Source organism: Danio rerio, chromosome 24, assembly GCF_049306965.1.
Source record: "Danio rerio strain Tuebingen ecotype United States chromosome 24, GRCz12tu, whole genome shotgun sequence".
NCBI lineage: Eukaryota > Metazoa > Chordata > Actinopteri > Cypriniformes > Danionidae > Danio > Danio rerio.
Window position 1 is genome coordinate 33117501 of NC_133199.1, and position 24918 is coordinate 33142418.

At 35.5% G+C, this 24918-nt stretch overlaps 1 protein-coding gene across 11 annotated transcripts in view; it reads left to right on the top strand.

Annotated features, from left to right (window-relative positions):
* The first annotated feature begins 728 nt into the window (after positions 1-728).
* Positions 729-24918, top strand: part of rnpc3 (RNA-binding region (RNP1, RRM) containing 3) — a 31820-nt gene continuing 7630 nt past the window's right edge. For 2 of the 11 annotated variants that reach the window (XR_012399165.1, XM_005162819.5), the window contains exons 1-10: positions 729-779; positions 2041-2200; positions 2286-2333; positions 2420-2529; positions 5354-5443; positions 10916-11027; positions 13621-13689; positions 14933-15060; positions 18248-18373; positions 18500-18654. Coding sequence is in view for 10 of the 11 variants with exons in the window: in XM_005162819.5 (XP_005162876.1) it covers positions 2045-2200; positions 2286-2333; positions 2420-2529; positions 5354-5443; positions 10916-11027; positions 13621-13689; positions 14933-15060; positions 18248-18373; positions 18500-18654 (994 nt within the window). In the remaining variant the exon portion in view is untranslated. 11 annotated transcript variants of the gene reach the window in all.

Consider the following 24918-nt stretch of genomic DNA (forward strand, 5'->3'; position numbering starts at 1 on the left):
AGTAGCGCAGTGGGTAGCGCTGTCGCCTCACAGCAAGAAGGTCACTGGTTTAAGCCTCGGCTGGGTCGGTTAGCATTTATGTGTGGAGTTTGCTTGTTCTCCCCATGTTTGCGTGGGTTTCCTCCAGGTGCTCCAGTTTCCCCTACTGTCCAAAGACATGAATTGGGTAAGCTAAACTGTCCGTAGTGTATGTGTGGGAATGAGAGTGTATTGGTGTTTCCCAGTGATGGCTTGCAGCTGTAAAGGCATCCTCTGCCTAAAACCGTGGTGTCCAAACTCGGTCCTGGGGGGCCAGTGTCCTGCAAAGTTTAGTTCCTAACCCAATCAGACACACCTGGTCTAGCTAATCAAGCACTATAGGCTTTCTAGAAACATCCCTCCAAGGTAAGTTGGAGCTAAAATTTGCAGGACACTGGCCCTCCAGGATCGAGTTTGGACACCCCTGGCCTAAAACATATGCTGGATAAGTTGGCGGTTCATTCCGCTGGGGCGACCCCTAATTAATAAAGGGACTAAGCCGAAAAGAAAATGAATGTCTGTCTTACCTTTTCTCGACTTAGTGCTGACTGGTGATGATTCATTTAGCTGCAAACACCGCCATCTCCTGGTCCAGAAAGTGATGTGGTTTCTTCATTTAAACCGTTTATGATTGATGCAGAAGCGCACCAATGACTGAAGTGACTGTTCCACAAACAACCAATCACGTATCAGATTTTCTTGATTTTGTTAGACACGCCTACAAGCGTCGAAAACTGCGGAAAAGGGTGAATTTGAATCGGGTACGTGTGTTTACTATCTCTCTTACTCTTGACACACGTGTTATTTATCGTCTTTACTCCGGGGTATGCTTTGTAAGTTGCGCAATGAATAATTATTGTTGTTGCTCTGTTGTTTAAACTGTAAGGTCTCGTTCATTTTTTTCTTGACTATTCTGTTGATGCTAATGCTTTTTGGTCTCGCTTCAAAACAAACCTCCTTAACCTGCATATTTGCTACTTTTAAACGGCTTGTTTTCTAATAAGGGTTAAGCCTGTTGTTAAATGCAAATGAAAAGTGTCATTTTGTCTGCTATAAGGGCCAAATGCTTAGTTATCTAGTTGTTTGTACACTGGCTTGCTTTCTTTAGCCTTTCTTCTAGTTACTGTGTTTCCATAATTTAGTTCCGCCTGAACATTACGAACGCCTAAATTCAGTTCCGGACTGATTGTTCTTGATCATCAACAATGGGTTTAGCACTAACATTTAAAATAAGATAATATGATTATTATTCTTAAACACTGGGGTAAACACAAATTAACCATAGTTTTGCTTCGCTAACTATACTGAGGTTATACAAATGTAGCCAAAACACATTTACTAAACATTTACTGTAATACGAACATGATTTATTTACAGTAATATGAATGTATGAGGAAAATAATGCTTTTTAAATGTGTTTATTTATTTTTTGTTAAAAAAAAGTATTGGTAAGTTTTATTATTGTTGTTTGTTTATGTGCTAGGTTTTTTTCAGTTTATGTTCAAATTCAATATTCTATTATTGGGATCATATTAAATTGGCTTTTGTATTACATCAAGCATTATTACATTATATTAACATTTGAAATATGTCTTACATAATGTAAAGAGCAGCTGGTGACCTTAAATATTATTAGAATTTAAATTATTTCCACAAACCTTTATATAGCTATCATATGACTCTTGCTTTATATTTTGTGAATAGGGCTGGGTAACGTTGCAAAAAAAAAAAAAAAAATCAAGATGTCATGTTTCATATAATTTGATATCGATAATTATTGAATATTTTTTAACTACATTTAGGAATATTACGCTTTATTTTAATTTACCAACATTACTTACGACAAATAGTTTTAATAAAACTAAAAATATTTAACAGAAAATCTCATCGCTTTATAATTTAATAAATTTAAGTGTTTGTTGCACTAAGTTACAGTTTAGTGACCATCTTTATCCCTCAATGTAGAAATGTATCATCATCCCTAATTTTTTACTCAGGAGAGTTATTCGTCTTTACATCTAGGATCATGGCGGAGACGGACGAGGCTGACGTTCAAACAAAGAAAAGCAAAACCCTCATCATTCGACATCTGCCCAGAGAGCTCAGCAGAGATGAGAAAGAGGATTTGCTCAAGTACTTTGGGGCCTCATCTGTCAGAGTGCTGTCAGAAAAGGGACCCCTAGTAAGTATAAGATTTTATAAAGTGATTACAAATTGCTGTCTGTACAATTTGAGTTGAATCAATGTAACTGTGTTGTTGTCTGCAGAAACATATGGCCTTCGCAACTTTCAGCAGTGAGACCTCAGCTTCAAAGGTAAAACTCAAATTCACCCGTTTCGCTTGTGCTTGTCTCTTTTGAGCTGATTTTACATAAACAGAATTGTTTCTTTCCAACCGCAGGCGCTAAACAGACTTCATCAACTCAGGATCCTCGGTCGCACACTAGTGGTGGAGTTTGCAAAAGATCAAGACAGCGCCAGTATTTTGAAAGATCCACCTGTTTCCGACAGGTAAATGGCAAAATCAATAACAGTCAAACTTTACAATAAGATGTCATTAGTTAATGTTGTTTAATATATTTACTAACACGAACTACGTATGAACGATGCATGTACAGCATGAATTAATCAGTTCATCATTTACTAATCCATTATTTAAAATTTTTTAAGCTTTTTAGCATCAGTTATTGGTGATAGGCTTTATGGTCTTTTTTTAGCTAATTTAACTTATCAAAGCTTATGAGATTTTGTTTGTAAATTTACTTGTGTAGTTTAGTTTTTGTTTATTATTTATTTATTTTAGTTTTAATTTAAAGGGATAGTTCACCTTTAAAATGAGAATTCTGCCATAATTTACTTGTTCAAAAAGTTTATTTTGTCTGTTGAACACAAAAGAAGATTTTTTAAAATTATATTTAAATAACTTTTTCCCAATATTTATTATTATGTCTTCTTTTGTGTCCAAAAGAAGAAAAAAAACTTACAGATGTTTAAAACCACATAAGGCAGAATAAATGAGGGGATTTTTATTTTTGGGTGAAGTATACCTTGGGAATAGGATTGTAGAATATTTTCTTGGTCACTACCTAAAATAAAACAAGAAAAACATTCATTCAATTATTGATTTTCCTTCAGCTTAGTTCCTTAATTCATTAGGGGTTACCACAGCAGAATGAAGTGCCACTTATCCAGCATTTTTTTTACACAGCGGATGCCCTTCCAGCTGCAATCCAGTATTGGAAAACACCCATACACACTCATTCACACACATGCACTACGGCCAATTTAGTTTATTCAATTCACCTATAGCACATGTCTTTGTGCTGGTTTGTGTCGTTAAAATGAACATCAAATATATTTTCTTTTATAAAGAAAAGAAAATATATTTTCTGTTCATTTATTGGTTCATTCATTCATTTATTCATTCCATAATTTTCCTTCGGCTTAGTCCCTTTATTCATCAGGGGTTGCCACAGCAGCAAGTACTGCCACCATCCAAATTCAACCAAAATATTTTAATTCTTCATTCTTTGTGCAGGTAGAACTTTTGTTTGTGCTGCTTTGTTTTTTTAGATATTAAAATAGCCTAGTGAGTTATTCTGAAGATTCTTTTTTTTTTACCAGAGATGGGTGATCTACTTTCGTCACCAAGTCATAGGCTATAGGCACCCATTGATTTCCATAATAAGTTTCCTAGCATTTTTCTAAATATTTTCTTTTGTGTTTAAAAGAAGAAAGAAAATCATAAAGGTTTAAAATTACATGAAGGAAAATAAATGATGAGGTCTTTTTGCATTTTTGGGTGAACTATTCTTTTAAATTGAGTTGACATGTAAAATATTTTCTTGCACACTACCTGAAATAAAACAAACAAAAATGCTTAGAAAATTGTTATTGTATTTTAGGTAACAATTAGACATGGGCAAGTTTAAGGTTCTGATGGTATGATAACCTTGAATAAAAATATCACAGATTCACAGTTTTACGGTACCGTGATTGCAGCTCAAAAATATCTTCTTTTTAAAGGTCTGGGTTGAAAACTAAACTTTTTCCCCCTCTTTTTGACACAATATATTTTAGTTTGGATATATTTTTTTTTTTGCCGGTTTTAAAACCTTGACTTTTATTTATTATTTTTATATTTTGTCAAATGATGTTTAACAGAGCAAGGACATTTTCACAGTTTTGTCTGAAAATAATTCTTTCTTCTGGAGAAGAAAACTAATTTGTTTTATTTTGGATAGAATAAAAGCAGTTTTCAATTTTTTAAACACCATTTTAAAGACAATATTATTAGCCTCTTTAAGCTATATATTTTTGACAGTCTAAAGGACAAACTATCGTTATACAATGACTTACCTAAATACCCTAACCTATCTAGTTAACCTAATTAACCTAGTTAAGCCTTTAAATGTCACTTTAAACTGCAAAGTAGTGTCTAATAAATATCTAATAAAATATTATATACTGTCATCATGACAGAGGTAAAAGAAATCAGTTAATACAAACAAGTTTTTAAATCTATTATGTTTAGAAATGTGTTAAAAAAATCTTCACTCCGTTAAACAGAAATTGGGGAAAAAAATAAACAGAGGGGCTAATAATTCTGACTTTAACTGTACCTTGAAAAAGGTTATCATTCCATGCCTGGCAACAATTATGAATACAGTTTTATGATTTTAGTTTTAGTTGGTTCTTTTAATTTTTTTTGAGTGATTGAATGGTTTGTTTTGTTGCAGTAAATACTAATTTAATTATTTTATGTCATATAATAAATACATGAATATATATTTTTTCATATATTAAAACATTTAAACATATCATTGTTTATTTTGTCTCCTTTTCATATGGCTTTTTTGAATTTATTCTGTTTTATCCTTATACAAGAAATAGCTCTAAAGCAGAATGTTTTAATGTGATATTATTTAAAAAACAATTTAACTAGAATCATTTTCATCCAGACCATCAATAACATAAAAATTCAGCTAATTCATTATTGATAATGCTGTATTTTTTTTCAAGTGATGCAATACAAAACTATGAAAAATATCTTTACATCAAATGCTAGCTTTGAAATTAATATTCAGCTTTGAAATTAAGTCATTTTATGTAATTTCTTAGGCAACATAATTGTAAACACTACACGTTTTTTGATGAGGTTGAAATCTTGATATTTTAGGAAATAGGAAATCATTAAATATGCAAATGGACATAATTTGGAAACTATTTGGGCTAGTTTTAGAAAATTGTGCTAAGCCAAAGATTAGACCTGATAGTTAAAGAAACAGCCTTATACTTGTACTTAAATGGCTAACCTTTTTTTCTTATGTCTCAGAACTGCTGCTGCCGTAGCCGAAAAAGAAAAGAAAGAAAAACAACAACCCAGTGTTCCTCTGATGGACACCAGCATTGCTCCCAGTCTGGGGTAGGTACACACACACACATACATACACACACCTACACACCTGTGTTTGTTTGTTTGTTCAGCCCATTGACTTCATCTCACTGAGCCACTGCGTTTATGATGCCACTGGAGATTTGAGACAGGCTAACACTCTCGGTTGACATCCCGCACCTGGTGTCAGCAGTTCAGACCCCGGTAACCCTGCAGGAAGTGCCCACAGCGAACAGAGGAAGAGGGAGAGTGGCTGTCACCATCAGTCTCATGTCCAATTACAGGCCCGTGTGTCAGAGTGTCTGTTCTGCGCTGACAGCCCGTCTGCTCTTGCCATGTGGTGGCACCAGGTGGCCTTTGATAAAGAGACCGTGGGCTAAGATATAATTTTTGCGGCGAGAAGCCCACGCCTCACCTTCACTTAACAAGCAGATCCATGACACATTTTTATTTATTTAATTCTGCCAGAGCTGCTCGTGCACAGACTGGGTGTTTTTCAGTGGTGTGATGCTCTGAATGAAGTGCACGCCGTTTCAATGATAGAAAACGCAATCACATTCATCTTGAAAGAGGCTTGACACTTGAAGCGTTTGGGAAATCAAACCAATTAATGCAAGATAAAGTGCATCGGTTTCAACTTGTGGTTGTTTTTTTTAGTGTTGTTGATTAAAACTTGTTTTCAGAATTATTGTTTTTTATTTTTTATAAAAGTTCATAATAATCTACATCCACACAGTATAAGACCTCCAGCCCTTCGCCTATTTCGCTAGCAATAGCAAACTAGAACATGCTAGAAACTTGCTAATTCATGCTAATGATATTTTAATCATGCTAGCAAAAAGAGGTTTGACACTTAACGGTGCCATATACTGCATTGGATTAATTGTTAAATATACTGCATTGATTTAATAGTTAAATTGCTCTCTGATATCTACATAGTAGGTTTATGGCTTTGGTAAGTTCAAAAAGTTTCCAGAAATGGTTTTATAAGCTCGTTTATTACTCTGTAAAATACCCATAGATTCAGAAGATCCATGAATGACCATATATGGTTTGTGTCGTGAATATTAATGAGCTCCACTCTTACACAAACTCACACACATACACACACAGAGTATGATGAACGCAGACCATGGACAAATATTACAACAATCAGAGTTACATTAAACTATTTTGCTCACCAGGGGCCTCATGTATCAACGCTGCGTACGCACAAAAACTTTGCGTACGCCAGGTTTCACGCTCAGAATCGCTCACGTTTTGATTTACCAACAATGAACTGAACGTGGGAATGTGTGCAGCTTCACGGCAGCTTTCTGGCAGGCGTACGCACATTTTTTGTGCGTGTCTGTTTTATTTCCATTGGCGACTCCTAGAGGCAGTTGTGTTAAATTCCTCTCTAAAAAGTGTCTGAGCCTTGCAATAGCAGCTGTATGAGACGGGTTCAGCAGGTATATAAGGTTTCCATACCATACATTTGACCAGCTAAACATTAAAGCACAATTTGCAGCGGTCGCCTGTTTTCCCAATGTAATCTGAGCGATCTACCGCACGCACATTGCTATAAAGACACTATCTGAAGATGAATTTGCATGCGTGAATCAGAAACATTTCCATTTAATAAATGTGCAAATAAAATAAGATGCTTATTGATATGAACTTATTGATGATTCCTACTTGTCTTTCTCGTGATAAATAGTTGGCAAAATCTGATATGTAGCGGGGGAACAAAAATGAGTTCATCAGACGCTGGATTCGAGCCGAGTTCATGCTCGAACGTATCAATTCATGATCACATTCGTCTTACGAGTAGCGCCACTGAGACTTTTAAGCGTACTGCAACATTTTACAGATATAAACCACACTATTTCTTTTTTTTAATGCACTCAGTGCGATGTTCAGACCCAACTGTGTTAACCGCATCAGCTAAACTCTCCCACTCTATTTTTTTCTTTTGTTGTTAATTCCGGAGAACAAACTTGCAAATAACACCGCTTTTCTCTGGTCTACCTCCGAAAGCAGCACCTCCATTTCACATTCTGTTCAAAGTTTCTCTTTTTGCTTGCTTTTGCCATTGCTTTTTCGTTGGGTTTTCCCATTAGCATAGTCATTAGCATATTCATACGGGGGAGGAGGCAGGGAGGGGTTTTGAGCTCGTGCATGTTGCGCTCAGTTTCACGTTCATTCAGATGTACAAAAGAATATGCGTGAGATTCGGCGTACGCAGTGTTTCATACATCTGAATTTTTTTCTGCGTACGCACATTTACAGCTTTGTGCGTACGCAATGTTTTTGTAAGCTTTCCACGCAAGTCTTCGTACATGAGGCCCCAGATCTGGTGTGGATAAAGGCAATAATGATAAGTAAATTTGACAAAAGAGAGTGATAGAGAGGTATCGCGTTGTATTCTGAAGCTAAAGTCAAAGAAAGCAAAGCAGGTCTTAGTATCAGCCCCTGCATGAACATATGACAGTTGAGCTGAGTAATTTGACACAATTCAGCATCTACATGTGTTTGTTGAGTCATGCACATCAAATTTCACAATAAACATGATCAATTACCTAAAGATGTAACTAAACATACCTTATACCTCTTCGTGGTGGAGATGAATATTTGTGTAATCTGTAAATCTTGCCTTTTTCATGTTTGATGTCTCGTGCTATCGTTGCCCCGTAACGGTCAGTATACAATTTGGGGTTTTCAAAATAAAATTCATAGTATTGACATATACTAACAGCCATATCACCCTGCAGCCCATGACCGGTTACTCACTGAAGCTAAGCAGGGCTGAGCCTGGTTAGTACCTGGATGGGAGACCACTAGGGAACACTAGGTTGCTGTTGGAAGTGGTGTTAGTGAGGCCAGCAGGGGGCGCTCAACCTGAAGTCTATGTGAGTCCTAATGCCCCAGTAAAAGTGAAGGGGACACTACACTGTCAGTGGACGACATCTTTCGGATGAGACGTTAAACCGAGGTCCTGACTCTCTGTGGTCATTAAAAATCCCATGGCACTTCTCGTGAAAGAGCAGGGATGTAACCCCGGTGTCCTGGCCAAAGTCCCTCTATCGGCCCATACAATCATGGCCTCCCAATCATCCCCTTCCACCGAATTGGCTCTATCACTGTCTCTCCACTCCACCAATAGCTGGTGTGTGGTGAGCGCACTGGCGCCGTTGTCCTGTGGCTGCCGTCGCATCATCCAAGTGGATGCTTCACACTGGTGGTGGTGTGGAGAGAACCCCCTCATGATTGTGAAGCTCTTTGGGTGTATGGCCATACACAATAAATGCGCTATATAAAAAAATACACATTACACATTACATAAGGGAAAATCTAAGCTTAAAATAACCGAGGGAGCATAACAAATATCAGTGTTGTATCACTAGAAAATGTTTGACTTATTAAACACAGCCTGAGGCGTGCATATTAAAGATATCATAGCTTTTTTATGATCTCAAGAGCTGCATATAAATCTGTGTTCTTTTGATGACGTGGCTGCTCATCAGGTCTGGATGAATGACCTAAAGTAGGCCTATAAGGAAATGTGGAGGGCATGGCCTGTGAGTCTTGTCACAGTTTGTTTTGTCCTCTGATTGAATTTACATGAGATTCAGGAAACAGTGGTGTCTGAGGCTCACAGTATGCCCATTTCCATATACATATATTTTCATAGCACCTTTAAAGCATTTGGGTTGTGAGAGAAGTCCATCCAATTAAAAAGCATAAAATGCATAAGCTGGAATTATTGTTTTAAACTTATTTTCTTATATATTTGTTAAAGTGCTAATTCATGCTAATAATTATAACCATGGTAGCAAAGTCGCATTTTATGCTAACTAAACTAGATACTTTTGAACTGTTATGTTAATTTATGCTAGAAACATGCTAGCAGTATACAAATTCTTTAAATTGTCAAATATTGAAATATGTTAGTGATGTTATGCCTTGTTAGACACAGGCTAGCAACATATTCATTCATGTTAACAATATGCTAAGCTTTTTACAAACAAGTTTATACAAACTATACATCACTATGCAGAAAGGCTTATAGATCTTTAATGGTATGTAGGCTGTAATGGAGAAATTTGTATATAATATTTTAGTTGTTATTATTATTAATCTGATTTATGTTGATTGTATGAACACGTATTGCAATTATTATTGAATTCTTACTAAATAAAGTATCTGTCTTGTTGAAAATTAAATGTTGTCTAGTTTTTTATCACTAGCAAATCATATACACTTATCGGCCACTTTATTAGGTACAGCTGTGCCATTTTTGGTTAATGCAAATTTCTAAAAAGCCAATCACATGGCAGCAACTGAATGCATTTAGGCATGTAGACATAGTCAAGACGATCTGCTGCAGGTCAAAATGAGCACCAGAATGGGGAAGAAAGGTGATTTAAGCGTGCCAATCGGGCTGATCTGAGTGTTTCAGAAACTGGTGATCTACTGGGATTTTCACACACATCCATCTCTAGGGTTTACAGAGAATGTTCCAAAACTAGAAAATATCCAGTGAGCGGCAGTTCTGTGGGTGCAAATGCCTTGTTGATGCCAGAGGTCAGAGGAGAATGGCAAGACTGATTCGAGCTGATAGAAAGGCAACAGTAACTCAAATGACCTCTTGTTACAACCGAGGTTTGCAGAAGAGCATCTCTAAACGCACAACACATCAAATTTCAGGGCAGATGGACTACAGCAGCAGAAGACTTCTGTCAGCTAGGGGCTAAAGGGGTTCCAACCCGGTAATTGTAAAGTGTACCTAATAAAGTGGCCGGTAAGTGTATGTGTGGAAATATTGTGTGAAAATTCCATTCATCACTTAAATTACAGTGTTTCCTTTTAGTTGTTTAATTAAGATGTTTGACAGAAAAATTGCATTACCTTAGTATGGTCATACAAGAAATACAATATAAACTGCAGCCAACAAAAACAACAACAACAACATCGAACTTCAAGGCAATTAGCTAGTTTTTGCTGGTGCAATGACAAATATAGAGTTATTTGATAATGATGAAAATTTGCTTACATTTTCTCAGTTTTGTTTCTGCTGAACGCAAAATATTTCAAGGAATATTGATAACCAAAAAGTGCCCACTGACTTCCATAGGAGTTTCTACCTCTGCTCAGTGTGTATGAGTTTGGTTATTTCAAAACAATTTGTGTTACCAACAGTTTGGTTACTTTGGTTGAAAATACCTGTGTGTTTATCAAAAGAAAGAAACTCAAACAGGTTTGTAACAAGTGGAAGGAGAGTAAATAGTGACAGAATTGTCATTTATGCGTAAACTATCCCTTTGTAGCAGTTTTCCAGGTGTGGGCATTTACAAAACACTGCCAAATGTTTGTACCTCGCTCTTATATTTACGCTTCACTATTATGTTTATGCATTTTGTCACACCTAGCATTTCTGGAAATGTTTTCCTGTCTCCTCTCCGAAGCTAACGACTGGCAATTTTTCATGTATGCTTTTTTTTTCTGCCTTTCCTCCCGCAGGTTGAAATTTCAAACAAATCCAACGCTGAAATATTTATATCCTCCTCCTTCAAGTGGAATTTTGACAAACATCACACACACACTTCTGAGTGTGCCCAAGTTCTACGTTCAAGTGAGTGGAGGCTACAAAGGCTGTTTTTTCCCTTATCTTTTTTTCTTTTGTTTTATTTATCAGTTCATGTTAGGAATGTGTAAACATGTACATCTTGCCACCTTTATCTGCATTTTATGACTCAAATTATGGGTTGCACTTGCTGTTTGGGGAACTGCCATTCAAAAGAACTGAAACAAATCATTTTAAAGGGGACCTATTAGGTCCCTTTTTACCAAATGTAAAATAAGACTCTGATGTCCCAGGAGAGTGTGTGTGAAGTTTCAGCTCAAAAGACACCACAAATAATGTTTTGTAACTCTTTGAAACTGACCCTTTTAGGCTTTTATCATACTTTGCCATATTGCTGACCGTCGCTTTAAATTTAAATGAGATTGTGCTCTTTTCAAAAAAGGGCGGGACTGTAAATGCCTATGTGTCAGCATAGTGGCAGATTCAAAAACAATACTAAATGGCTTTTTTTACTGATTTTTTTGTTGTGAAACTAAATAAAAATCTACATTATCGATGCTGTAAAAGGGCCCTTATGAAACTGAAAAAGTCACATTGATCTTTCGCCTGGAGATCTTAGTGGCTGAACAACACATCCGTGCATAAAAGCCATTCATAACAACAAAATCTATTTAAGCATTGCGGGACTAAAATAGTTTTAAAACAGAACATTACCTGTCTAAAAGAAATACTTCAACCATGGTGTCATCTTTCCTCCAATGAGCAAAATTAACTCCCAATATTGATTCTGGATTTTTAAAAAGTTTTGATTTAGCATTTTTTTGTCTCTCTCTTGTGCGCGCAAATGGCAGATCTGCGTGAACGACTGCATTTGTAAATATACATTTGTTGACGGACAGCTTGAGCTACTTATCTCAATTATTAAAATTGTCAGCCTAACAAATTTTAATTGGATGAACATTTTTTGTTTTATACCTCACCCAGAATAAAAAAATACAAATAAATACATTTAGATTATTTACTTTAATCATTACTATTGGAACCTGAAGAGATTTACAACCAGCGCAACAAAAAATGTTTCTTAAGACAGTCACCTACTGCACCTGCTGCACATTACAACTGTTTTGTATATTCAATGTAAAAAGCTCTGTGTAAATATATCTGCAAGTAAATATGTAAGTTTATGCAATAAATATCTAAAAAATAAATGCATAATATAAAAGGTTTGGCTACAAATAATCCATATATGGAATTTAAATAAAGCTACGTGCATTTGTTGCGCTATTTCTCTCTTGTTAATTTTTTTTTTCCACTCTCTACAGTACAGTATTATTTGACATGTCTGTAATACTGCTGTAGAAAGACTTCTAATAAGTGCCTTTTAAGGGGACCTGTTATGAAAAAAAAAAAAAAAAAACTTTTATAAGGCATAGTTATATTAAGCATAGTTGTGTGGCAATAGTGTGTAAATATTTTCAGCCTCTAATGCTAAAAATGTAATATTTATATATTTTTATAAACCCACTTCATAAAAACAATCTGCAGAAACACTTTGATTGATTTTCTCCCATTGTATATGTAACCAGAGTGGGAAAGCCCCGCCCATTAGTGATGATCTCTCCATCATTAGCATAAACAGCCCTGAGTGAGAAGCAACAGTTTGCCATTAGAGTTTCCACCTGCTAAAGATATTGTCAGTGACTAAGTGGCATTGTAAATGTGAAACTAATGAACACTGTTGTGTCCATAAACGGCCTTCTTACAAGTTTTTTTTTTTTTTTACAGAGATAACATTACTCCTGTTTTGAATCACACATGCATTTGTAGCTCTACTCCCTTTTAAAAAGAGCACAATTTAATTTGAATTTAAAGTGACTGTCACCAAAACAGCATAATTTGTATCAACGCCTAAAGGGGCTGTTTCCAAGAGTATAAAACATCATTTGTGGGGTATTTTGAGCTGAAATTTCATATTTATTTTACATGTCGTAGAAAGGGGTATAATAGGTCCTCTTTTAATATTGGATGGATGAATTATGAAGAGAATAATGACAGCTAATGATTGTTAAGAGTTAATTCAAGCAAAGCATCATGGTGCATAGGAAAAAGGTGGATATGATACAACCGCTTATGTGTATCAGTATCTCCCTCCCTGTCTTTGAGGTTTTCAGTTTATATCAGGTAAAAGACAGTTCTCTCTCTGCTCTCCTAGAGTGGCACTAATGTGATTTTTCCTCTGAATCCAGTCCAGCATTTAAAACATCAAACCACAATATTTGGATGGAATTATTCTGATGGTATTAATATCACACTCATGTGGGAGGGAGGGATGAGTGATGTATTTAACATTTTCCCTTAAGCCACACTGCGCCGCTTTGTTAAAGCACCAGGGAGAACAAATCATTTCATAAACCTGCCTTTTGGTGGCGCTAGCTTTCTGGGAAACAGGCTGGCGTTTTAAATGCATTACATCTGTTGCTCAGAGAGCCTAAATATATTCCTACGCAGCAATCTGGATTACATATGGAGCCAGGGTCACAATTAATGTTTGTGTCCAAGAAATATGCCATAACAGGTGTGTGGAAACAACACACATACACACACTCTCACTTTCTTCTATCTGATTACTTGTTCTCCACAGGTTCTTCACCTGATGAATAAGATGAACCTGCCATCTCCGTTTAGGCCAGTGACAGCTCCTCCGCCAATGGTGAGTTGGTGTTATGCCCTTTTGTAAATGTTAACTCATGGCAGCATGGTGATAAATATATATAATGTGAGTCACATCATCTCGAATAAAAGTCCAACTCAACCTTGATGCTTTGCTTTCCACTGAATTCTATTAATGTAGGGGCTCTGCTAATATTGATGAGCTATAGATAGATAGATTATACATAAAATATAGATTATTAGATACATTAACTATTAAAAACAATGTTTCATAATATTATTAACTGTAATGTTTATTATTATTATTATTATTATTATAAAATATAAATAAATAAATATTTCATGTTAATTTTTTTATTAATCAGTAACATTAAAAATAATTTATTTATTATTTTTTTTTTTAAACAATACATTTCAAGAAACTTCTGCAGGGTGTTAAAGTCTTACGTTTTCTTATATTTCAAAAACTAAATTTTAGTTCTTAAAAAGTTTAATTCACAGGAATTTTGTGTTGTATGTCTTAAATAATTTTCAATCTGTCTTAATTTTAGGTCTAAAGTTAGCCAATCAGGCCGACACCCGTCTAATCACCAATGATCTATCTAAATAATAAAAGAAAAGAAAACTAAAACAATTACCCAATTTCTCATGATAATTACTGAATTAATTACTAATTGCTTTACATAACCTTCCATTTACACAAAAACTATTTACAGAAGAAAGTGAGTGGACATAATGTTTAAAAATAAGCATGACACTTAAGGTTTTGTAACAGAAACGCATTAGGTTGAAAAGGAGTTATACTCAGTTAATTTGGATCTAAAGCAAACAAATACAGTGGAAATCAGAATTATTATGGGCTAATTATTTTGACCTTAAAATGGTTTTTAAAAAAATAAAAACTGCTTTTATTCTAGTCGAAATAAAACAAATAAGACTTTCTGTAGACGAAAAAATATTATCAGACATACTGTGAAAATTTCCTTGCTCTGTTAAACATTAATTGGGAAAGATTTTAAAAAATAAAAATAAAAGGTAATTTTAGGCCTTTTAAAAAACACAATTAAATTAATAAATAAAAAATCGAATAATAATTATTAGTAAAATAATATATAGTTTTGATGTGAATCATATAATCATATTGCCTGAATTAATACTCAACTCTATGGCTGAGTTTCAACTTTTCACTTAATCCCATGAACACAAGTTTTTGCTTACTCTTATAATCTGTGTGAATGAGCTGTTGAGAAGGTGTAACACTCGTCTGTACTCATCCGTTTTAGTTTGAGATGCCTTCAGGCCCGTTGCCTCCGCCTTTCCCCCCTGAAAACCCTCCTCTTCCTGAGCATGACGAGTCAGGCAGCGAAGAAGAGTCCGAGTATGAAAGCGAGGATGAAGAGGAGAGAGAGAGGTAGCTGTTTCATACCTTTCTCTTGTATCTATATCTGCTTTGTGATTAATAAAAGTGTGCATTCAAAGCTAATGTCAAAACATCAAACCAGACATGTTAATATTTTAGCATAAGCTAGCTGTAAACATGTTGAAAGTGTCAATCAACTAACTTATCTCTGCAGCCATAGTGGATCTTTTGGGAATATAAATATAAAGGGCAGTTTATACTTGCATTACTTATCCGATTTACTTCAGATACATTTAGGAGGACAGCTTAAGTGTACTTTAAGGTGTGCAGTACCGTCCAAAGTTTGTGTAAGATTAATATATAATATAATAAAGTTAATCTAATGTGAACTGTAGGGATAATTTACAGTTTTAACCCAAAGAATGACCAGTATGTCAGATAAAGAAGAGCCGGAGTCAGAGATTCAAATAATTAAAGTTTACTGAAGATAGTTTGCAGTTTCATCAGCAGAAGCCAGCTTCAACACTCGCAATGAGTTCCTAGGCCGCTTTGCTTACAATCTTAAATCAACATCAATTATACTCTCACTTAATGTCATTAACTATGTCATACATTTAAACTGATTGGTTAAAACACAGATAAACTAGGAAAATTTCCATGTGCAAACAGTTCTGAACGATATCTCAGTATCTTAAGCACACAAACGTCAGACATCCACTAGACTGCTTAGAGCTGACCTCAGATCTTTGAAAAGGATCCACAATCGAATAGAACACACACACATACATACACACACACACACACACACACACACTCAAAGTACAATCTGTTTCTTACCCAAGGCTAAGTGTTCTCTGAGCCATCTTTATCAAAACCATAGATATATTCACTAGATATTGCATACAGACCCTGAGCATGCGTCGATACCGCCGCCACATTTGTACAGTGCTCCAAGGACAAATGTCATTCATCCATACTAGTCAAGACTAAAGCCAATGGGAAGATACTGGACTTTAAGCTCTGTGTACGGATGTAGTAACGAACAAACAAAGAAAACAAAGCACTAAGGCAGAACATTTCATAGTCTTTTACTGCCCTGATCATAAGGCAAAGAAGCACCAAACTCGCACTAAATACCAGACTTAGGCTAGTTTTGTTGAATAAAATAAGCAAACAATGTAAACGAAATATGACAACAAGTTGCTGCGAGCTGGAAACTTGTAATATTGTCAGCTGAGTGAATGAGTCGTTCATAACAGAGATTCATTCACAAACGAATCGTTCCCTTCATTAGAATTAGAAGTGAAAGCAAAAGAGGAAGCATGTTTCAGGATAAGGATTAGATCAAATTTATCAGATAGGGAGGATAATACATTTCCATGCACACAAACACATGCTCTTTGTCGGCAATGCTTGTGCGATCACTTATCCATCAATAGAAAAGTGATGTAAAATTCATATTTTCGTAATTTAAAAAAATATTTGCGTACTGACCACCGCGGAAACTACCGATAAAAGATATATGCATATGTGTTTACATATCTTTGGCTCTGGATGGCCAGTCCTCCACTGCAACTTGGTCTCACATTCATTTCAAAGGAGCGCTACCCTGTACTAAAATGGCAGCTCTATTGAAACATTCCTTCCGATAGACAACAACAACGTAGGCGACATCTAATGTAAATATCTATGATCAAAACTGGGTAAAAAGCAGTTTAATCTACAATCAGGCTGCTATATTCTCACTACTCAAACTCTATCTTGAATAAATAGGAAAATCACTTTAAACAGAATTAACACATAATAATAATATCAAAATCAATCTAGACAGTATTAACACATAGCAATACAGATAGGAAAACAGTTGCTTTCAATCATCAAGCCCTTTAGTTACACTCGAGTTCTCCATGACCTCTGACCTGGTTTGGTGGCTCCTGAAAAATAGTGTTACAAAGAGACAAATGCACTGAACATTCTTATATTATAATAAGCAATGTGTTAACTTTATTCATTAGTCAAAATTATTTCAAGATTAAATACTGAATCAAATAATCATATTAATAAAGTAATAAGAAAAAGGATAAACGTTGATCCATGCTAGCACGGATTGGAAGGCAGAAATCCGAATCCATCAGAACAAATTTATCCAAAGTTTACCAATAGATGCCTCATTTTATTTAGATTAGAGTTTTTGATATTGTGTTCTCGTGAACTTTTAAAACATGGATTAGATTTTTTACAAAAACATAAAGCAGCACAACACTCATTTAATCAACAACAATGTGATTGCTTTACTTGTTTAATTACGAATAGCAACACAATGTGGCGTCTCTCTGAACACTGTAACAGGTTAAACAGTCTTCGTAGCTATCATGCATATTAATGAAGTTGCACCTCATTCACAATAGAGCGCACTGATTGGTTCGAACCAAGTCTTTCACATGAATTAACGCTGAAAACTCAAAGATGTCATGTTGTACTTGCCGGTACAGACATCCAGTCTCCACACTGGAATTTACACAAGGGTCTCAATTTGCTTGAAATAACACAAAAACAACAAATTTTCACTTTTGTTGTGAAATATTTGTGTCCTAATAGTGTTTTTAGCAACGTGGGAAACATTTTTGGCTGTCAGCATCTCAAAAATATGTTTGGGTGTTTTGTGACCCTTTAATATTTAAAATACAGATCAGAGTTAAATATTTCTCAGTATTTTCTCAGTCTCTCAGTCCTCCCATACATCTTGTTTTGATGTCCTTCAGGGGGAATCAAGCGTTAATTATGGGGTCAGTCCTACCAAACCACCCTGGTTGTAATATCAGATTTATTTATCCATGATAACCAATGCACCAGCACAAAAACACACTCAGCAAAACATCATCGCAAACCCCAGTACTGAATAAATAAATCATATTTTTTGCTGGGCTTAACAATAAACCTTATAGCACGATGTCTCTGGCACACAAACTGATTTAGTCTGCCACATCTTGAATGTAGAAACAATCTCTTGTGAATATCTAAAAATAACTATGCTAGTATTTTCTTTTCTTTTTCTAACGAAGCTTCACCAGCATTGGCACGTTTTCTCATTGACAGACTGTCAGCCTTCAATATGGCAGCGACTGAAAGCTGCAGGAGTGTTCAGTTTGTTTCTTTCATTGCCACGTTTTGCCTGCCTGTGTTCAAAAGCCATACATGTTTAATAGCTTCTCACTTCTTCTCCCTGCGTTCCGCAAAGGATGATCAGACTGATGGGCCTTGTTAACCAGCCATGCAAAAGACCGCTGAGAACAAAGACTTCTTCCAAGAGAAAGAAACCCAAACTCAAAGACCTCCTGTTTATTCCCAAACCGGATTCCCACGGGTAAATTGTCAGCTGTCAAGCAGAATCTTCCTTATCATTAATTAACTACAACAAAACAGCACCTTAGAGTTTCTAAAAATGCTTTCAACAACACAAAGAGATCGGCTAATGTGTTGTGTCTATTAGCCCATCAGGTCCAGTCCTGCAGCCGGCGGATGTGTTTGAGCAACCTCATGCACTTGGACAGAAAAAGATCGAGTTTCATATATCGTCTGAGGTGTCTGCTATCCTCGAGGGGCCTGGACAGAATCAAAAGCTGCCATTCGCAGATGCAACTGAAGGTAAGGCTCCATGTCCCCAGCCATTTTTTTTTTCATTTTATTTGATATTTTTCAAGACACTAGTATTCAGCTTAAAGTGCATTTTAAAGGCGTAACTAGGTTATTTAGGTACATTTGGCAAGTCTTTGTAGAACAAAAGTACGTCCTATAGACCTGTGGTCCTCAACCACTTGGTCAATTGGTACCGGACTGCACAAGAAATCATAAAGTATTTTATTTTTTACTTTTATTTTGAAAAATCTTTAGTTTTGAAAAACGACCGTATTCATTCGCTTGCATCTCAGTCACTTAAATTCTTAAACGCTTAAATGGGTTGCCCTAAATTGAACCTAGCAAAATGAGTAAGAAACAGACGTCTTTGGAAAGTTTCTTTGCTAAGGGGAAAAGCCCCAGTGAAGGACCCGCAAACTGCCAAGGAATTGCTCTGCAACCCATTTGTCAACAAATCAGGTGAATCCACCATGTCTGTGCAAGAACATCAACTGCTGGAGATCGCAAATAATGGAGTTTTATCTGAAACTCTATAAGTGTTTATCGAAACTCTGTAAGTTTTCGGTATCGGTGCTTGTAAGACTTTAGATACCACAAATATTTTGGTATCTTTGACAATTCAAACATGAGCTGAAAACACAGAGACAATTGGTTCCACAACCCAGCAGGTGGGAATGCTGGAAAAACCAGCTCCCTTCCTTTCCTTCATTTACATTTGAAGCACCTCTGCGACCCTTTTGTTCAACCACCCTCTCTACATACTGTACTCATACAAAATGGTCATTTTAAAGTCTGAATGTTCTAAATCAACCCAAGTGACTTTATCTATCATGTTTGATATAATTTGAAATGTCTCATTGGTTGCTAGGCGATCATCAACCGTTTTCTCAGAGAATGATAATGTTATATCAGAGAAAACTAAAATGCTGTCCAAATGCTGCAGTTTCCACAGAGCTTCTTCTGTTTCTGTATTTGGGCTTTCAAAGGACATGACACAAAGAGAGAATTATTTACAAATTAATTTTTATTATGTTCCAGATAATTAAAAAATACATATAGCTAGCATTTGAGAGGTAATTTACAATTACGCTGTCTGGCAGTATTTACACAGCAGAGGCAAAGCGTGTGCTAGTAGAAGCAAATACTTGAAAAATACCAAAAATTCACAGGAGGGCAAATAATTAAGTTTTTGATAATTTTTCTTTTTTCAATTCGGTTTAAGGATATAATGTTGAATTTGCAGATGCAACCCAAAGTAAGGCTCCATGTTCACCGCCATTTTTTCTTCATCCTATCATCCATTTATCTATCCACCTGCATCACCAAACGCGCCCCGGGTTCACCCATCCATCCTGAGCGGACCTGCTCAATTAACACAGCAATTAGCCCTGAGAATAGTGACTCAGCTGGAGAGAAGATTTAATGTATCGGGCTGTCAGCAGACCGAGCTGCTCTCAGCATGAGGTGCGGAGACCCTCCCCTGCGTCAAGATAACCCTGAAACTTTATTCGGGAATCAAGAATGACGGAACCATCAAACTAAATTACAATGCCTATAGAAAACCATCATACCCTGTGAAAATCTATACCTTTCCTTACATTACACCCTGCTTTCAAAAGACCTTGACGAAAAAGTTGAAGAAAGGCACAGGTTAGGAGAAGGCCACAAAAACATTTTAAAGGCTGGAATATTATTAAATATTATTATTAATAAATATGGTTATTATTAATAAATATGGATATTTGGAATATTGACTGTGTTATTTTGACGTGCGGTTTCAGCGATGTGTAATGTGGTCATGGATTATTATGTGTAAAAGTGCACAAATCTTCATTCATGCATGACATGAATCACGTTGATAATAAGACACATTTAGGCCGCATTAACACTGCACTGTTCAAGTGACTCAATTCCGAATTATTATAATTTTTTTTCCATGTGGCACAGATCGAATATGGCCCGTGTACGTGTAAGCAGGAACAAATCTCATGGATTTCGATTTACTCAAATTGGATTCAGGCCTTGTTCATATGTGTTTATCCGATATGGTTTATCTATCTGCAGTGTAGCAGATAGATCAGGTTTTCACCTGTCAATGCGAGTTGCTCGGCATTAAAACTGTAGTGAATGACGTCAAGTCTGACACTTTCTTTTCAGAACAGACTTCAGCAGAGTCCCAAACCTTAAATCTCATAAACGAGAACTTAAACAGCTTTCATATTGTCATATAGCACAGGTATTTAAGCATGTTAACGAGAGCGAGAGAGCGCAATGTCCACCACGTAACCAATATAAACGAATATATATCTAGTGCATACACAACGTGCATAAATCACGCCATGGACATTACATTAAGATGCCTAAAGGTTTAAAAAAGCCTATATATCAAAAGAAGATGGACAAATGAGAACCTTTCTGTCATAAACTATAGTAAAACAGCTTGTCAAAAGCTGCGAACACATTAAATACAGGAATAGAGAAAAGAGCTCTTTAATTATCAGCTGTTTTTTTTTTTTCCTGGTCATTGCGCCTTTGCCGTGTGCTGTGTAAATGCAGACGATCGGATAGTCACTTTTAAAAGATGATGTAGGCAGGTCATCAAAAAAATCAGATACAGTCACAAAATCAGAATTGACCATCAAAATCTGCAGTGTAAATGCAGCCTTAGAATCATTCTCTGAAATATGTTGTGAAAAAGAAGCAGCTGTGGTTGGCAGAAATGTGCGGTTTTACAAATTTGAGATCATCACAGAGAGTCATGAAATTTCTGGTATATCAGTGAATTTTAAAAGGTCTGTTCCTGACATTAAAAGTCAAAGAAATTGAAATGTATTTTTGTTAAATTCATGTAATAGTGGAGATTTTTTTTTATTTAAATTTAAATTTCCATCAATCACTATGTCTATTTTTATACTGTGTTTTTTAAACCACATTTTCACGTTTTGCCAATGGCGAGGATAATCACTAGAGTCAAAGACAGTCACCAGGCTGTTATTTTAAAAACACAGTCTGTGGTTGTTTTGTGTCTGCTTATTACTCAAATAGCAGCTGTCTGTTGCTGTTATTTTTAATTTGGATTTTCAGTCAGAGAATTTGACACTGACAGCTGCTGAGATTAAATAATGTTAATTTACCAACTTACCCAAGTACTACTAAAATCTGTTTTGTATCTCTATAATACATTAATTAAACATTAATTTATTGATTTTCCTTAGTCCTCATTGGGCTTTGTCCCTTTATTCATCAGGGATTGCCACAGCGCCAATGAACCGCCAATTTATCCAGCCTATGTTTTACACAGCGGATGCCCTTCTAGCTGCAACTTAGTACTGGGAAACATACATACAAAATCATTCACACACGTATAATACGGCCAATTTAGTTTATTCAGTTCACCTATACTGCATGTCTTTGGACTGTGGGGGAAACTGGAGCACCATGAGAAAACCTACGCCAACATGGGAAGATCATGCAAACTCCACACAGAAATGCCAACTGACCCAGCAACAGTGCTAATCACGGAGCCATCGTGTCACTCCCCTCTAAAACATGTCAAATTAAAATGTAGCATTTCTATACGTATATAGTGTATACATTGAAGTCAAAATTATTGGCCCTCCCTTTGAATTTTTTTTCTTTTTTGAATATTTCCCAAATGATGTTTAACAGAGCAAGGAAATTTTCACAGTATGTCTGATAATATTTTTTCTTCTGGAGAAAGTCTTATTTGTTTTTTTTCTGCTAAAATAAAAGCAGTTTTTATTTTTTTAAAAGCCATTTTAAGGACAAAATTATTAGCCCCTTTAAGCAATTTTTTTCTGATTGTCTACAGAACAAACCATCGTTATACAATACGCTGCCTAACTTGTCTAATTAACTCAGTTAAACTTTTAAATGTCACTTTAAGCTGTATAGAATTGTCTTGAAAAATATCTAGTAAAATATTATTTACTGTCATCTTGGCAAAGATAAAATAAATCAGTTATTAGAAATGAATTGTTAAAACTATTATAGTAAGAAATGTGTTGAAAAAAATCTCTATTAAACAGAAATTGGGGAAAAATTAAAATGGGGGGTTAATTATTCAGGGGGGCTAATAATTCTGACAGTTGAAGTCAAAATTATTAGCCCTCCTTCTTTTTCAAATATTTCCCAAATGATGTTTAACAGCAAGAAATTTGTCATAATATATCCTTAATATAATTATCTATTTTGGAGAAAGTCTTATTTGTTTTATTTCAGCTAAAATCAAAGCAGTTTAACTGTTTTAAAACCATTTTGAGGTCAATATAATTAGCCCTCTCAAGCATTTATTTTTATTATTATTTAGAGAACAAATCATTGTTATACAATGACTTGCCTAATTACCCTAACTTGCCTATTAATCTGATGAACCTAGTCACTTTATGCTAAATAGTACTATCCTCAAAAATATCTAGTAAAATATTATGTGCCGTCATCATGACAAATTAAAAAGTAATCCATTAGAAATTATTTATTAAAACTTATGTTCAGAAATCTCCTTTCTGTTAAACAGAAAGTGGGCAACAATATATAGGGGGGCTAATAATTCAGGAGGACTAATAATTCTGACTTCAACTGTATATAGTTTTGAACTTGAGTTTTACCATAGGTTTTAGATTTGTTGCTTTGTTAACCATTGCAATTATAACTGTAATTATTATAAGTGCTGAGACTCCAAGAGGAAAAAAATCGTCCTCTGCACTCAAATTGAGCTCTCCAGTCTTCTGTTTACCTTATCTTCCTGTTTGTTTTCCATTAATGTCTATGAGAAAAAGCGAAGATGGAAAAGCTTTCAAAGTCAAAGACAAGCAGCTCTTCCTAAACCTCTTTTAAAAAAAAATAAGGAAACGAGCACAGGGCTTAAAGTTATTTCCATTACACTCACGTTCGACAGATAAACAATACATTTAAATGACAAGACACGTCAAAGGAACCTCTGAGGAACACTTATCAGCACTTCCTGCTCTAGTACACATTAGGCACTAGATCTGTCAGACAAGTTTCCAGAGGATTTGTGTAGCCTCGCTGCTTCCCATAATTCCTCATATGCGTTTGCTTACGGCTTACTGCCAACTGCCAGGTGACATCTCCGACTGCGCTATGAAAGAACCTGAAAGGAAACCCCACAGAGCGTGACCCCTCACAAACACACCAGTATCACCCTCAGAGATTAATACACTCGCCTAGTTTTTTATTTCTTTTTCTCCCCAGCATGGGTTTTTCATTTTATCTCTACTTACCTGGTTTTCGTTATCGATTATAAGAATCAGTTTTGCTCTCGTGCACGATGGGAAAACACTGTTGCACCATTGTTTGAGTTTGTTTTAAATATTCTAAGTAGTGTTGTCAAATGTATTGATGTTTAAATGTGATTTGATGGTGAAATGCTTAAAATGATATGTTAGGGCCAGTGTTGGTTTAACTAGTGACTGTTATTAAATTAAATTACTTTTCCACTTAAAGAGTAAAGTTATGGATTACTTTTCATTTTAAAGTAATTCAATTACAGCTATTTATACTAAGCTTAAATACACTACCTGACAAAAGTCTTGTTGTCGGTCCCAATTTTAAGAGCAATAAATAATATCTCGACTTCTTGTTGATCATTTGGAAGGGGCAGAATGTAGACTTTCTGATGAATCATCTGTTGAACTGCATCCCAGTCATCACAAATTCTGCAGAAGGCCTATTGGAACCTGGATGGACACAAGATTTTTACATTGCACATTATGACAAGTTTTGCTTGCTACACAACTAATAATGTGCTACATATAATACAGTTTTTCAATTAGAATTGTAGCATTATAAATTACTATAAAGTTTTTTAAACTGGCAAACGACATGATTTAGTGGGTTGTTTACTGTCATCTTTAAAGGGGTGGTCCACTGTCAAAAATTAGATAATGACATCGAGCGAATACTTTACGCACGTAATACATGCTCAACAAATAGATTAGCTTCAAACCATCAAAATCCCAGCGTCAGCGAATTCAGAAATAACAGTTTGTTTGCAAAAGCCTCTAAACGCCACCTGCCTTTGATGGCAAAAGCCGCTGTGTTCTGAGCACCAATCAGAAAACGTGAATCGAATTATGTTTTCAATGTAACTTACCTGTCCCTACATGTCCTTACCTCAAAAAAAGAAGAAAAAGAAAACACCGTACAGTTGGAAGTTCAGCATGCATTCATAACGTGTTTTTTTTTTTTTTTGCGCAGCGATGCTACTTTGATTAAGTCCAATTTACTATA